The sequence below is a fragment of the Maniola jurtina genome, chromosome 12, assembly GCF_905333055.1.
Source record: "Maniola jurtina chromosome 12, ilManJurt1.1, whole genome shotgun sequence".
Taxonomy (NCBI): domain Eukaryota; kingdom Metazoa; phylum Arthropoda; class Insecta; order Lepidoptera; family Nymphalidae; genus Maniola; species Maniola jurtina.
Genome location: NC_060040.1, coordinates 10,083,674 through 10,101,560, shown reverse-complemented (window position 1 = coordinate 10,101,560; position 17,887 = coordinate 10,083,674). Strand labels below are relative to the sequence as shown.

Below are 17,887 nucleotides of genomic sequence, written 5' to 3'. Positions count from 1 at the left end.
AATTACCATTCGTAATAAATGTACCGTTCCGTTTCTGTTGAAAGTTTCATGATTGAAGTGAAGGCCGTGTGACCTTTGGAAAATACCGCATTTTCTTATTTCATAAATTAATTCAACGCGGTAGACGCGCATGGCGCAGTATAATTTTAATACAGCAGACTACGGTAATTGAAATGTTTTAAGTATGCCTATATGAGTGGTGATAGCCTAGTACTCCGGCTTTCTATTCAAGAGGTCGGGAGTTCGAACCTAGGGCACACACCTCTAGCTTATCGGAGATATGTGCGTTTTAAGTAATTAAAAAGATATCACTTGCTTTAATGGTGAAGATAAACATCGTGAGAAAATCAGCGTGTCTGAGAGTTTTCCATAATGTTCTCAAAGGTTTAAAAAGTCTGCAAATCAGCACTGGGCCATCGGCGTGGCAGATGAGAAGAAACCACAGGAAGAAACCCATGTTCAGTATTGGGCCGAAGATAGGTTGATCATGATGATACATACTTTCTTTTTTTGGAAACGAGTGCTTATAAATATAAATTAGTCTATTGTAAATTAGTTTATTTTCAAAACATACTCGTAGTTTCGAGAATCATGATCGGTTTGTGTATGTAGAGTTATGTAAGGAGCAATGCAGACGGTGCTACGGAGCTACAACGCGCAATGTACAATGTTATTCAACGCATTCTCTTCCACAACGCACTTGCGTTTTCTCATAGCTTTTGTGATAAGTGACTAAGATTAGAGACTCCTTTAACATAAGTTTGACGTGTGTATTTGTGTATTTGTCTGTGGCATCGTAGCTCCTAAACCAATGAACCGATTTTAATTTATTTTTTGTTTGAAAGGTGGCTTGATCGAGAGTGTTGTTAGCTATAATCCAAGAAAATCGGTTCAGCCGTTTGAAAGTTATCAGCTCTTTTCTAGTTACTGTAACCTTCACTTGTCGGTGTTATAAATTTTTAATTTAAACTTGTAACTACAATAGTGTATGTTTTTCTTTGCAGGTTACCACAGCTTGCCGTCTCTGCGAAGATATTGTGCCTCCTGATGGTAAGCATAGTTCAAACTTTATAGAAATTGAAGAAAAAAGCAGATAATTTATGTGGTGTATGGCGGTGTGAACTGAAATTCTAGAGGTCGAAACACTATTAATTATTATAGGTAGTTTGAACGGGGATGCGAAATATAAACATGCCTATTCAACATTTATACGTTTTGTTCAAAGTATTATTCAAAGTAATATTATTCATATCGGGCTTTTGGGTATAATAAACATTAAACATAGTACTCTTTTACTTTTGACCAAGCGGATCTAAGATGCGACCTGCACCTGGTGGATTTTCCACATCAAAACTCAAAAACTCAAAATCATTTCAAAGTAGGTACTATTGGTACACCTTTTGATGGCCATAATTTGTTTAGAATTGTTATTTGTAAGATGATATTAAAGTGGTGAAATTTAATTATTATGTTAACTTAAAACTAAACTTATCGCCTAAACCTTTTCGCTATTAAAGAGAATAAAAACTGTATTAGAGGCGACAGTAAAGCGCTACGCTGATTTACGTCTGCGCCGGCGCTGAGTGCAATGTGCAAGCTAAGCAGCGATTTACGAAGAATTGACCTTCGGCCATTAGGTACCTACTACAAGACTTGAGCACAGATATATACTTCGGTTTAGCTATCATGTTGCTGTGGTAGATATAGCCGATAGCTGTAAGCACTTGTAGGTATTTAGGTCTGCTATTTAGGACATCGAAAATCAGTTGATTAGAATTTCGTGTAAACAACTTGTGTAAACATATTTTGTTATCTGTCTCTACTTACATAAGTATCAGAATCTGTCGACAAAAATATTGGGCCATTACTTTTGCCCGTGGCTTCGTTGATTTAAATTTAGGTATTTTTTGAAATCCTATAGAGAATTCCCTATTTTCTTGGGATAAACCGTAGAAGAATCTATGAACCTTTCCGTACTCGGGTATTTTTTTCGAGATTTTGCACGATAAATCAAAAACAGAAATCTGGAAATGTCATGGACTTTGGATGAAATTGGAATTACGTATGTATGGAGCGAGTGACGGAGAGACCCCTCTATAAATATGTCAAAACGGTACGATGATTAGAGCATAATGGCTACACAAACAAGTTATGAATTAGTAACATGTATTAAATATTATTAGGTAATGTACACTGCATAACATTAGATGATAGAATAGATAAAACAGCTCCGACTGAGTATGCAGTATCATACTTATGATAAGAAGTAAAAAAGTAATATTATAGCGTAAATTTCTATCGCTAGATCAGAGGGGTTCCTCCGTCACTCGCTCCATACAAACGTAGTTCCAATTTCATTTGAATATTAAGCAACCAAAGTCCATGTTTGCAGACATATTCTAGAAACTAATATCTATGCATGTGGTTTTCCAGATTTCTGTTTAAATATTCGGTTTCAAAGTTACCCGGTCTTAAAAATTCACATACAAATCTTTGAGCCCCTGTAATTTTAAAACTACATATTTTTAGAAAAATCTAAAACACCACAGGCACAGACATTAGTTTCTAGAATATGTCTGCAAAATTTCATGGAATTTGGTTGCTTAATATTCGAATGAAATTGGAACTACGATTGTATGGAGTAAGTGACGGAAAGAGCCCTGTTAATAAAACAATTTACGTAATAAGTAAAAAAGGTCACTTAACCGGTATAAAAGGATTAGTAATTTCAATTGCAGCTATCATTTTATTCGCATTAGCCAAGTTTAATAAGAAAACGTCTGACGCTTGGCCGTCCATTTTTAAACCCCGTACACATAAATATGGTGCAACGTTGTCAGGACTTTAATTTCAGAAGGAGGTCCTCAAATATTTTAGAATTAAACATGAGGAACTGAACATCACTAAGCCCTTTAAAAATATCATTGTCTATAGTATGTTTGTTGTTTGTAATTAATGAACTCTGAAAGTACAAAACCAATTTTAATGATTATTTTACTATTAGAAAGCAATTTTATCCAGAAGCAATAAAGGCTATACCTACATTATATACAAATATAATATCAAACACCTGATCGAAGCCGAGTGGATCAACTTGTTACAAATCTGACCACACTAGAGCTTAGGCAAGAGATATATTTTAACCATCATCAGATATTATGTAGGACAATAAATATGAAATATAGATTGCTAAAATAAATAAATAGTATTAATATTATCCATTTTAACATAGAATAGGGACAACATCTATAGGAACAACAGTTGATTAATAATGTAAAACTTAATCATCACTTGAATGCTAACGATAATAACCTTTAAGATGTAGGTAACTGACGGAAACACCTTGACATATACAACAAGGAAACGTTGATTAAAATCACCAATTTCATAGAAATAATGGAATATATAACTATTTCTAAAGAACTTGAATTAAAAAAAACCCTTACATTTGTTTCCGCGATACTACAATATTATTCAAAGTAACTCAAGTATATTTGAAGATGTGTTCGCGGTTAAGCTTTTTTTTATTCGGTTTAATTCGGTTGTATGTCTTAATTTTTCTACGGATTATCCTATAAATGGAAGGTCGAAAGTAGTATCATAATTTATCGTAGGGAATTCAATAAAAAGGATAGCACTATACTCGTATTACAATGAATACCTATAATAAATACAGCTAAGGAGGCACTATGGTTTCGCGAATGTCCCAGTTAATTTAAAGCGCAAATAATATTATGGTAATGCATGGTCACTAGACATAATATGTATGTTTTAGCGATCACCTATCATTAGCTGTTATTATGATTACACCAGCTCTACGCTTGATGAAGAAATTTTCTTTTAGGGCCTTCGCTTATAGTTTAATGATGATATGCAACTTGACAGTTGGTTTTTGTTTTATCAAAACGTTATTTTGTATAGTGATAGGGAACCCTACGCCTATACACGCTATATTTTGATAGGCAACGGGCCACCATTTTTCGAAGCATGTTCCTAGGTCTGTGTCAAAAAAAAAGGTCTCTCTCTCTCTCGTCTGGCTTTACAAAGATTAGCCAATGTCAAGTTTGTAGTTTTTTGTAACAAGTTAGTTAAACTATACAAGTATGGACCCCGTCTGTGCCGGCGCTCGCCGACATACGCACGGCACCCCCTTAGAGCGCTTTCCAGTCAGTTTTAACAAAAAAAAAACACTCCAAAAAGGCAGAGCACGCCCGCCAGCTAACACCAACACATACGAAGTCAAAAAAAAAGATCTGTGTCAAAAGATGCGTGGATCGCGCTAATTCTATGAAGTCATCGCCGCTACGCAGATTTACCAACACCAGTGTACGAATTTGTCTTCACTTTTTAAAATCCAATCGATGATGATGGTGATTAATTCACTTACATTATTACGGATGTTAGATTTGCCTCGGTAAAAATAAATCATTCAATAGTTACTTATACGTAGAAAATACCTTTAGTTTCGATATAAATAGTAGATAACAACATTCAAATAGGTAGGTACTAGAGGAAAATAGTAATAAGGCTTTATTGTACGTGCTGAATCGGACACACGTGATCATAATACTGTGTCCGATTGTATTTGTATGGAAATGACGAAATACTTACGACATGCATACGTCAAAATTTTTCTATGCTGAATAACTTTGTTTACAAGTGTAAATTAAAAATTTATTACACCCCCGACAAGTGAAGGTTACAGTAACTAGTAAAGAGATAACTTTCAAACGGCTGAACCGATTTTCATGGATTATAGCTAAGAACACACTCGATCAAGCCACCTTTCAAACAAAAAAACTAAATTAAAATCGGTTCATTAGTTTAGGAGCTACGATGCCACAGACAGATACATAGATACACAGATACACACGTCAAACTTATAACACCCCTCTTTTTGGGTCGAGAGTTAAAAATAGTAAGTTGTAAGTTTTACTTATTGCTAACACTTTTTTCGAGGCTGTACAATTTATTTAAGTATTTAGGTACATCACTACACATAATATTATAAATGCGAAAGTCTGTTTTTTGTTGGTTTATTGGTTTGTTGGTTTTTCCTTCAATCACGCCGCAATGGAGCAACGGATTGACGCGATTTTTTGCATGGATGTAGTTACATACCTGGAGTGTGGCATAGGCTACTTTTTACCTCGGAAAATCAAAGAGTTCCCATGGGATTTCAAAAACTAAATCCACGCGAACGAAGTCGCGGGCATCAGCTAGTAATAATATAAATGTGAATGTCTGTGTGTTATGTTTTTGTGCCCAGCTAATTAGTTGATTTTGACGGGTAGAGAGGTCACGGGGACAGACATAAGCTATTTTTTAGCCCGGAAAATCCCGGAAAAAAAGTTTCCTTGAGATTTTAAAAAACCACACGGACGAAGTCGCATCATCTAAAGTTTTATACCTAAGTAATATTATGCTAGTTAAAAGCGGTGTAAGGGTATACTTTCGGCCCTCTAGGAGCGAACAAAAACAAGGAGGAGTAAGTCAAAATGTCGAATGCTTAGCCATTAGCTTTCATGCAACTAAAGGCCAAACAAGACCAGATAAGACCATCTTTTGATCTATCTGAGAATTCACTAGTAGGTAATACCTCGGAATAAGTCGCTTTGGAAATTTACCTAAAATTGAGATATCATTATTTTGGGGTTATATAAGTCTTCTTCAATTTTTAGGGTTCCGTTCCTCAAAAGGAAAAACGGAACTATAGGAATAGGATCACTTTGTTGTCTGTCTGTCTGTCCATCTGTCCGTCTGTCCGTCTTTCGTGTCTGTCAAGAAAACCTATAGGGTACTTCCCGTTGACATAGAACCATGAAAGGCAGGTAAGTAGGTCTTATAGCACAAGTAAAGGAAAAAATCCGAAAATCGTGAATTTGTGGTTACATCACAAAAAAATATTAAATTGTGTTTCAATTTTCAAAGTAAGACAACTATACCAAGTGGGGTATCATATGAATGGGCTTTACCTACTAGTATATTCTAAAACAGATTGCATAATAGTTTTTGATTTATCGCGCAAAATGTTAGAAAAATACCTGAGTACGGAACCCTCGGTGCGCGAGTCTGACTCGCACTTGGCCGGGTTTTTTTACAGATATTAAATATAAGGAAAGATTGAGTTTCGAATATAATTTAAAACTGAAAATACCTTTTGATGCCAAAATCGTATTAAATTCCTACCTACATGCAACATTTGAATCTCATTTTACAAAAATCTGCAACATTAGGCATCAATAGGATTAAATTCTTCGAATTCGCATCTCAATGGCGCCAAGACGCAAACATCTACATCAACATTTATTTAGACTAACTATTAACCTTTATACTGTGTTTCTTTACATTGATACAAGGTATTTTTACCTATTGGTTAGCCAAAATTGTCACCTAGGTCAAGTAGTGTGAGGGGCAAATATGTAGGTTATTGAATTCTGTTCTGTTTGCTTATTAATTAGTATAGCTTGAGTCTACAATTTTCAATAACTTTACTCATATTATTTTCTACTGGATGATATGGTTTTAGGTTTGTAAAAATCCCGCGAGAACTCTTTTATTTTCTTCTGAGGGGAAAAATAGCCTATGTTCGTCTCCGATCGACAAGCTATTTCTGAACCTTTCGTCAAAATCAATTAAACCCGGATGTGCATTAAAAAGTAAACGGGTTGACAGACACATTTTCGTATAAATAATGTTATTATGGATGATTGTTTTAATTTAGGGTACTATAATCATAAGGATCAACGAATTTCTAAAAGGCCGGCAACGCAATGGCGGTTCCTCTGGTGTTAAAAATATTCTTAACTAGCTGATGCCCGCGACTTCGTTCGCGTGGATGTAGGTTTTTTAAAATTCCCGTGGGAACTCTTTGATTTTCCGGGATAAAAATTAGCCTATGTGCTAATCCAGGGTATAATCTATCTCCATTCTTATTTTCAGCCCAATCCGTCAAGTAGTTTTTGCGTGAAGGAGTAACAAACATACACACACACACACACACACATACAAACTTTCTCCTTTATAATATTAGTGTGATAATCACTTAGCGTCAGATGACCCACCCGCTCGTTTCCTCGCTTTTTTATTAAAAATAATAATAATGATAGTACATATTCAAAGTTTTTATATTACACATACTTACGTAGTTTAGTTGTAAATATTATTGGTAATTATGTTCAGATGCAAAGGTTAGATCTCCGGGGCAAATTTTCCTTTCAATATAAACTCGTTATGTAACCTTAATTAATTATTAAATTTGTTATTAATTTTCAATTAGCAATAGATTAGTGAAAACATCGTTTATTGCTCATTAATGTATGTTAATATGTAGTATATAATGTAAATGATACTACTATTACATCACGATTTGTTTTCCTAATACATTTGCGTGCATATCTCTATTTCAATTGTTTTATTTTGCCAGGTCGTGTACATTACAAGGTGGGAGAGTATATTTTGACGTTAAAATCTATCAAGTAAATAATAACGGCTTGTATTTTTTTTTACTAGATGAAGACCGCAATTTCTTGCGCGTAAATTAAGTTTTTTTTAAATCCCGTGGGAACTTTTTTCTTTGATTTTCCGGGATAGAAAGAAAACCTTTGTCTTTGGGATACAAGCTTAGCGTAGCTATAGTTCCTCCTTTTATAACTTTTGTGCTAGACGGTTAACTTTTGAGTTTTTCAGGACAAAACTTAGCCTATAATGAGTTAATTCACTCGTCACGTCCCTGATACCATATCAGTAAATAACCAGTTATTAGCTCAAACCAATTAAAAAGTGAAGTCTAAATTCCAGTACAACACCTCCAGCACGTCGTACCTAAAAACGGATTGTCACCTATTACGTGATAGATCACTTAGCACTGCGATCTGTTTACAACAGAACTATTCTTACCGGCCTGCGAACTATCCGCTAAGAGCATGCGAATTGCGTCGAAGAAATGCGAAAGTAAAATGATAAACACTTTACACTATTCTGATCTTTATTTTAGAACTACTATAAACTAATTTACTAGATCATAAAGTCCATCATTATAAATATTTGCGTACAAAGGTCGAATACGCAAGCCAAAGTTAAGTAATTTTATGACTTTCGAGTAGATATTGATTTACAAAGTTGCAAATCGACTCGTAACTACTTACGCCTTTTAACGTCACTGCAATTACAATAATATAAAAAGCGCTTAGAATATACCAGCGCTGGAACTACTCCTAGGTATATACCTAATCAATTAATATGAATGCGAAATGCGTAATCCGGGAAAACAAAGAAAATCCAATCAAACGTTTAATTAAACTGCCATGTTAATTCGCTTCCATCTCAGATATGGAATTCCCATAACTCCTTGTAGGTCTAGGGGTTAGCACGTTCGACTGCGGGTGACGAGGTCCAAAGTTCGATTTCCAGATTGGGCCAAAATAGTTAAGAAAGTTTACGATTTTTCTGATAAGAAATTCTAATTACTAGCCCGGAGCTAGGGAGTTGGCGGTGTTGCACTTTTGTTGTAACTGTGCCGGATCTCTTGCCTATCGTGTCTGATTGCCGAGCCTACGGACTATGAGTGTGAGGGAATAGAGAGTTTGCGCACTATATTGTGTACTATAATATCTAATGTGAAGATGATGCCGGATGATCGCCGTGGCTGAAACTCATTCGAATAAATATGAAATAAGATATCATCGGCGCTTAAATGAGAGATTAGTAAATAGGGCTATCTTATTAAAGAATAGCAAAAAAAATATAAGTACGCGAACGAACCGGTGGACTGCAAAAGTACCTTTCCATAAAATAAAATAAATTCTGCTAATTATATTTATCGATTCCATCAGACCAGTCTCTTCCGCATTTTTTAATTACAAAAGAATTTCAAATAATGATACGTACGTACCCGCTATCTTTTCAAAACAATTATTACATGCGTGTTATCATTTATCAGGCGTGTGTGTGGCCAGTCTAATCCTACAAATAAGGTAGTCTCAAGATAACGTTATTAAAACGTATAAACTGGACGTCACGAATGGTGAGGCTTCTAAATTCAGACTATCAGAATCCAAATAAAGTGAAAAGAGGAGTGAGTATGCCCTTAACCATTTTAATAAGGTTGATAAAAGACCTTGTACAAACTTGGTAACCTTTATTTAATCTAAAAATAAATGGTAAACTATAATGAAAAGAAATCACGCTTTTCATAGCTAAAGACCTAAAATTCGGAACGAGGAAATTCATAGAAGAACAAAAAGCGACCGACATTATTCAAAGGATGAGCAAGTTGAAGTGACGGTAGGCAGTCCAAGTCTGTCTCAGAGCCCACGGCTCATAGGGCAGTGTTCTGGAACGGAGAACGCTTACCGATAAGCGCAGTGTAGGCTGATATCCAGCTCGCTGGAACGATGACCTAAAGATGGTGGTGGGAACCGGGTGGATGAGGAAGACGGAGGACAGCATTTGGTGGCGCACTCTTGAAAAGGCTTATGTCCATCAGGGGACGCATACAGGCTAATGGATTGGAATGAATTTGATAGGTCCTGAAGTAGAAGAAATATACCTACATTGTTTTTAGAATAAAAGAAAATCGATTTTTAACTTTTACAAAATGCTTTCGAAAGACAAGTTAATCTACTATTAGTCCGGAATTTCGGATGCCTTTCCTACCATGAAGAACAAGCAAGAAACTCGGCGGTTGCTCTTTTCAAAGATTTGATATACAATATTATGCCATGTATAAAAGCAATTAAAGTCCCGCATTGCTGGAGCGAATTGCAGGTCAAATCCACGCTCTTTTATCAAACATTCTACAGCGAGTAGAATGTTAGTTAAGACAAAAATATATTTTAGAAGAAGCTTGTATGAAAAAAGGCATCTGAAAGTGAAAATATTAACAACTGACCCAGAAACACTTTCGCAAATATAGATAACACGAGGATCACACATTATTATCAATGTTCAAGTACTGTGAAAATTTCCGATACACTTGTGCTAGATAGTTCAGCTGAGGTTGATATGTGTTCAACCGTAAATAATGCGTGCGGTCAGTTTGTGTGAGATAAGCTCAATGGCACAAGAGACGGCGGCGACCTCCAAATACTAAGACGCGATAATTGAGCTGAATACCTCCTTACATAAGGTAACCAAATTAGTGTAACTCAAATAGTGAGAATCAATGAACACTTGGATTGTATCCAAACTGAACCTGCTTTACTAAAGGCAAAGCTAAAAATAGTAGATACCGAATGCCAAAAATTGAAGTGAATCTTTTTTCTAAGATGAATAAAAGATTAACAATATGAGAGAAATAGAATTAATTATTTGTTAATTACTCGTGTTCATGTTAGTACTAATTGCTGCAAATATTAATTCAATTATAAATATTTACACAGTTGTAAATATTATTAATTATAATTTTAATCTTCCCGTCTTTACTAGTACACGTATAAAGATCATGTCTTATTAACTCAATGAGATGAAGCGCCATTTATTAATAAAGATGGTAAAAAATAACACAATTATCATAATTATTGTTTTTATTTTCATGCGAGTATACGAGAGTTGGTTTTAAATATGACATGTTTTGACGTGTTAACGATTATCGTTCAGGTTTAGTTTAACCTGAGATATGTTGCTAATGAATGTGTTGGAATAACGATAAGTATGTAGTTAAAATGCTCTTCCGTCTGATCATCATCGTGATCATTATGACCAACCCATCGGCCCATTGCTGAGTACGGGACTCGTCTCAGAATGAGAAGGGTTCATAGTTTGCCACGCTGGCCTACTACAAATTGGCAGACTTCACACATCTTTGAAAACATCATGGACAACTCTTTGAATCTTATCAAATCTTTGAAAAGAGCAACCGCCGAGTTTTTTGCTGGTTCTTCTCGGTAGGAAAGGCATTCCGAACCAATGGTAGATGCTTTTAGATGCGATTCAAAAGAACTTGTAAAAGTCTAATTGAATAAAAATATTTTGAATTTGAATTTGAACTCTCAGACAAGCAGGTTTCTTCACGACGTTTTCCTTTGATAAACTCCGAAAAGTTAGAGGTTAGCGCCTGAGATCAAACCCCCGACTTCCCGAATAGAAGGCTGAGGTTAAGCACCGCTTTTCCGTTATATTGTTAGTAGTCATTGTGATTTTTATCAGTCATTTTTGATAAAAGAGACTCGAATATTGGTTAATTTGTTAAGAACAAAGATAATAATGTTCCAAATTCAAAATACGAAGATGCTTACACGTATTTCAGAATACTAGGTATAACGATGTCTCGGACGTTAAACATTGAGGACTGAGGAATAAAACTTCGGTAAGTATTACTTACAAAAGTCCCCGTGAAATGCAATATGGCTGAGTAGTGACCGCGTCGCGGTAGCCTATGCTTTCCCACCTGAATATGACACCGTTTTCACACTTTCAAACGGTCCTACAGGCACCGTTGGTAAAAACTCGAAAAGAACTTAAACATAATCTAAATAGAACTTAAAATTGCCTAAACAGATTTGATTTGAACCCTCGGTTGGACGGATTAGCTGAGCACGGTCGACCTATTAAAACGATCGATTGTTTCCTCATTGTAGGCGTTCAGAACTGCTGGTTGCTGTAATAAGTAAAAATATTGCATAAAACTCATATTCAATTTAAAATATTTTATTTAACAATATATTTAATAGTGTTTTTGTAAAAGCAAAAATCTCCAGGAGTTGCCATTTCGTCGGTAGTCGGTAGCAACAGAACGCCTTATCAGCTAGTTTACAATCATAGCTTGATATCGGTTGTTATTATTGGTAACTAGTAACTACTTACTTACTATCAAGATAAAAATGTGATGTTGGCTTCCATATTTCATAGTCTATATTATCAGTAACCATAGTAAAATAACGAACTATGTATTATCAAATTCTTTGAACGATTAGATTATTGCTAGTTGGATTTAGTTGCAGTTTCTGATAACAATCAAAATAATTCAATAATAAATATTATGTTGGGACCAATTTATGAATATTCAGATAGAACTTTATAATATGGGCGGTATATATGTTAATAATACCAATATCTGCTATAATGAGATATCGATAGAGACTGGCGCCACAAAATCACAGAGAAAGTTCAGTTAAATGAGAAAACTAATTTAAATTGCCCGAAACCTACTAAATGAGGAAAATATTAAGAAAACAGCGCAACTGCGCAACTTTTATTTACTTTTTGTCTCTATTTATTTCTTAAACTCATAAGAATGTTATAAATCATTATAGTTTATATCTCTCGAAAATTTTCGTATAATGAACCGGTAGTGAGCAAAAGTTATCTTGGAGTCATAAAAACATTCCTCGTAGGTAATTAAATTGAATATTAAGAGGTTAAATAAATTATGCGATAAACAGTTGTGAACAAACTTCTAGGTACAATTGATATTGTTTTTCTTATTGAAATTATTCCATACATAATATCTGAAGGATAAATAACGAAATTTATGAAAAGTCATTTTAGGATATTTCTGGCTCAGTTTTCGAGGTCCTTTGGTTTGTACACGGCATCGTATTTGAATCGCTTGGCGGCTCGGCTCTGCCAGTATAGGGTGGTAACTAGCCATGACCAAAGCCTCGCACCAGATCAGACCAGAGAATATTTAGAAATTATGAAATTCTAAACTTCTCCTGCCATGGATCGAACCCGGGTCCTCCCACTAATAACACCACAGCGCGTACCACACTGCGCTAGTCTTCACACACTCTAGCGAACATTATGAAGAACTCTTAAGCGGAATTTACATTACGATATTAGTGGCACGAAATTAGTTTCACGACATTAATTTCACTATCAATTGCACGTGTAAAAGTCTTACATGATGCATGTATTACGAAATTAGACGTTTAGGTACACGTGCAATTAATAATGCCATTAATGTCGTCAAACCAATTTCGTGCCACTAATTTCGTAATGTAAATTCCGCTTTAGGTATGCAGGTTTCCTCACGATGTTTTCCTGATATCACTGTTTCTAATCATGATTTTGCAACTTTTCCAGGTGGTGATCTGCGGTGCGGTACCGTCGATGGTTCGGTCGGTTCGCCTGTTCAACAAGTGCTCACACACGTTCGTCAACGTGTACCCAAACGGCACTGTTATGGCCCGTTACGATGGAAACGACCAACGTAAGTTCAACGTCTATCTTAACCAAAAAATCTGTTACCTTGGCCTGATTCTGTCTAGGTTCATGTCCGTTTCACCCTCCGCCTCTAAATCTATACTAATAAATAAAATTGGAGTGTCTGTCTGTAATTTCGAAATAACTACCTCATATTAAGCTCATATGGTTATTTGAACGATGCCAACACTGAATCACACGTTTTTAAAATTTTTGTCTGTCTGTCTGTCTGTCTGTCTATCTGTCTGTCTGTCTGTTTGAAAAGGCTAATCTTCGGAACGGCTGGACCGATTTTGACGGGGTTTTCACAGACAAGTAGAGAATTGACCAGGGAGTAAAATAGGCTACTTTTTTAACCGACTTTCAAAAAGGGAGTTGTGTTTTTCTACCTATGTACACCGAAATCTCCGAGATTTCTGAACCGATTTGCGTCATTTCTTTTTTAATCGATAGAGGAACTTCGCGACATTGTTTCATAAAAAATTTGGAGTCCAACTCCTCAATCCTGATGCTGCAGGGATCTGACCAATCCACGCGGGCGAAGCTGCGGGCATCAGCTAGTCTTGGAATAATATTAGTAGGGCCCACTGATAAGAGGTTGTAGAAACAATTATTTCTTTAATACACTATTTAAATAATTCTTCTAAACAAATAATTAGAATTCCGAGACCATGTGGCGGGTTATTACTTTCTGTAACTGCATTCTGGTCTTGTTGAATAAATAAATGTACTACCTACTTAACATGTACCTATTATTTATGTTATAATACCATAATGTTTCCGGTGCCACTTTTTAACCCCCGATCCAAGAAGAGGGGTGTTATAGGTTTGACGTGTGTGTCTGTGTATCTGTCTGTGGCATCGTAGCTCCTAAACTAATGAACCGATTTAATTTTTTTTTTTTGAAAGGTGGCTTCATTGAGAGTGTTCTTAGCTATAATCCAAGAAAATCGGTTCAGCCGTTTAAAAGTTATCAGATCTTTTCTAATTACTGTAACCTTCATTTGTCGGGGGTGTTGTAAATTTTTAATTTACACTTGTTACATAATATAAACTCTGGATTGCATGCATTTTAGCGTATCAATAAGATGTCAATCATAGTAAAGTTAATGTGAAATTCTTTAAAAAAATTAACTCAATGAAGTACAAATCTGCATAATACAGCTCAACTTTACTTTTCTACGCAATGCAACCTTTCAAATTATTAGTAAGGCACTACTAATTTCAATAAGTTTAAAGAAAACATGCGTAAGAATTTCGAATACATTCATACGAGTATGTAAAGGCAAGGCTAACCGAGTCCACTGCAATCATCGAGGCGGGAGCTAGACGTGAGAAACTATAGGAATATGTCAATACTTGAAGGGTCATTGGCCAGCTGCAACAGGTAAAGTCCGCGGTGCAATATAGTAATAACTAGGGAGCTGGTGGCAGAAATATTCTTAACGGATTTAAAAAAAGAAACAGTTACTCAATTCTACGGACCTCATCTTCGATGGAACTCTATTGTTGCTCCGTCAAATATGAACCAGTTTCAATAATTCAATTGAAAAGAGCAACCGCCGAGTTTCTTGCTGGTTCTTCTCGGTAGGAACGGCATTTCGAACCAGTGGTAAATTATTTGACGATTCAAAAGCATTTGTAAAATTTTAGTTGAATAAAATCTATTCTATTCTATACTATTCTAATATATTATTATTATGTTTTCAATACGAAAGGGTCGGTATTTGTATGTATGAAAAAGGTCAGCTGGGTCCCATTTATATTTGGTCTCATTTACCTAAATGATCTATTGTTCGATCTCATAACAATATTACTACATTTAAAAAAATATTAATTAAAATTAAATTTAGCCAATCCGTCCTCTATACCATTTGCTCGCATTTTTTGCCACTAGGGGACGTAGGCTATTGTAAAAATGTGCCATAGCCCATGACAAACTTCAACACAAAACTTATCGCCAGCAGATCAACCGCCACAGTTTGACAAACGTAATCATCTTTGCTGACATAATATGTGATAATTGCAACTTTCACGCTGAAAAGGCAGATGTCTATTTCACACACATCGTATTAAAATGAGGTCTACAAACTGCCACCAGCTCCCGGCTAATAGTAACGGGTATTATCGTTATAAGAGAAAATGTAGACAGGGGTTGTGAAATTAGAAACTTCTTTAGGTCGAACTTTTGAATGGATCTTTTATAAATAATAATATATTAGTCGCCGCCTGGCATGTGTTCTTGTAACATATCAATAGAGTTGCGAAATGTCACAAGTATTAAAACTTGAACTTATTTTATTCAGTCAGTAAGTCAAACAGTAACTCAACAGTAATAAAATATATCGTAATTATGCATGATGATGTAAATAAAATTTCACAGTGCTTTTCAAAATGTTTTCTGTGGAAAGTACTCTTTAGGTCTGCCAATTTTATTATTATAATACTAGCCCGCTTGGACCACAAAAATTTCAAACCCCTATACAACCTTAGAGATCGAATTTTCAAAAATCCTTTCTTAGCGGATGTCTATGTCATAATAGATATCTGCATATCTGTCCAGTAGTTTTGAGCTGTGCGTTAATAGATCAGTCAGTCACCTTTTCTTTTTTAATCCCCGACCCAAAAAGAGGGGTGTTATAAGTTTGACGTGTGTATCTGTGTATCTGTCTGTGGCATCGTAGCTCCTAAATGAATGAACCGATTTTAATTTAGTTTTTTTTGTTTGAAAGGTGGCTTGATCGAAAGTGTTCTTAGCTATAATCGAAGAAAATCGATTCAGCCGTTTGAAAGTTAACAGCTCTTTTCTAGTCTTCTTATAGAGGTTTTTGAGTTAGGGGTTTTTTAAATTTTGAGTTATATATATTTGAGATTTTTAGAGATTTTTAGACTGGTAGCATGCAGAAAATTACAAAAAGATAAATAATTAATAAACAGTCTATGCAAATGCAGCTTAAGAAAATGATTGGCATCTGGACTTTTATTGCTTTTCTAACGAGCATTGACTTAGAGGGCACAAAAGAAGAACGTCGTAACTGCACATTGTCTCGCGCGGCGAAAGCATTCCGAGCATTCGCAAATATGTAATATTATATTGCCGTCATTACTCAACGTTTGTTGTAAATACACGCAACTTTTTAGCATAGTCTACTCTCTAAATAAAAAAGTACTTTCACCTCGCTTTATTCCGTGTGCGCTTTGTGGTTTGCTCAAGAATTATCGGAGGTTCCTTTACTGGCACCGGGTACCGGGCGGTAAACGTGAAGGACCTTTTTATTTGAAAATAAATAAAGGAATTCGCCTTTGTCCTTTTCGTTGTAATCCTAAAAGCAAGACATGGAATGTTTGCGTTAGGGTCATGTAATTGTAAAGCCTTGAGGAATTTAAACTACACGTATAAATTAAATCGTTTATTTGTAAAGAGCATTTACGGTCTTTTAATTTTGGGAGATTGCGATCTATTACAACAAAAAAACTATGTACAAATATTTTACTTAGCTGAACTGTAATTAGAATCCATATTTTAATGCTACCTGGTAAATCTATATCTACTAATAAGTATAATAAAGAGGTAGATTAATAAGTTTGTTTGTAGGAAGTCTCTGGGACTACTGAACCGATTTTGAAAATTATTCTTGAGTGACAAAGCCTATATTTTATTTTCAAAAATTTAGAGATCTCTACGAAAATTGTAATAAGCTACCCGTGCGGGTGGGTCGCTAGTAATATTATATAGAAAGTAAATGTTTTATTAGGCCTAGTCCGCACAGCGATTTTTATTCTTGCGAATTTATTCGCGCGGTTTATTTTCCGCGTACGGAATTTCATTTGCCCGTATTGCGAATGCGGTGAGCGCCAACAACTCCATACATTGTATTATTTTGTGTCCATTACTGCACAAAATATTCACGCGAATTTTAAATCGGGCATCTCTAGGTATATCATTGCAAGTGTTACAGAATTGCGAAAAACAATCGCACGATTCTTCACTGTGCGAGCTAGTTCTTAGAGTGAGCGATGCACCTAATTGAGTCATAATTCGTCTTACAATGATGGAGGGCTGACCCAATAACTGACACTGCATTCTACGAGACATATTTCATGCGTAATTAAATGTAAGCGGTAATATGATTTATTTGCATCGGGACTGTTACATCAACAGAATTTGAACTTTGCATAACAGGTTCAAATTGCTCCAACAGCAAATACTTGATTGAAATATTAATGGATTCCGCCGCCGAGCATCAAATATATGACGACAATAATCGATGAGAAATAGTAATTAATTATTTTTGAATTTAGGTTAAAATTGTCTCGATGATGTATCGGTTTTCGATGATTTTCTGTCGTTAGATACATTTGATTTTGTGTTGCGTAGTGTCATAGTGTCACAATCAAACTATCACACTAAATATCACTATACTTAAAGGCGAAAGTTTGTGTGTGTGTGTGTGTGTGTGTGCATGTTTGTTACTTCTCGCAAAAACTACTGGACGGATTTGGCTAAAAATTTGAAATGGAGTTAGATAACATCCTGGTATTAGTACAAAGACTTACTTTATATCCCGGAAAATCAATGAGATTTTGAGAAATCTATATCCACGCGGACGAAGTTGCGGGCATCAGCTAGTTATTAATGAAACTAACCGGTGTCTACTTAATTCATCATCTCAGCAAGGGCATTCTCTCAGAATGAGAAAGGTTTGGCTATAATTTTCGTAGCCAAGTGCGGATTGGCAGA

General features: G+C 35.4%; 1 protein-coding gene across 4 annotated transcripts in view; it reads left to right on the top strand.

Annotated features, from left to right (window-relative positions):
- LOC123870038 overlaps positions 1 to 17,887 on the top strand; it is a 132,073-nt gene that overhangs the window by 92,337 nt on the left and 21,849 nt on the right. For all 4 annotated transcript variants that reach the window (XM_045913199.1, XM_045913200.1, XM_045913198.1 and 1 more), the window contains 2 exons: positions 1,005 to 1,050; positions 13,027 to 13,153. In XM_045913199.1, coding sequence (XP_045769155.1) covers positions 1,005 to 1,050; positions 13,027 to 13,153 — 173 coding nt within the window. The remainder of the gene's footprint in view (positions 1 to 1,004; positions 1,051 to 13,026; positions 13,154 to 17,887) is intronic.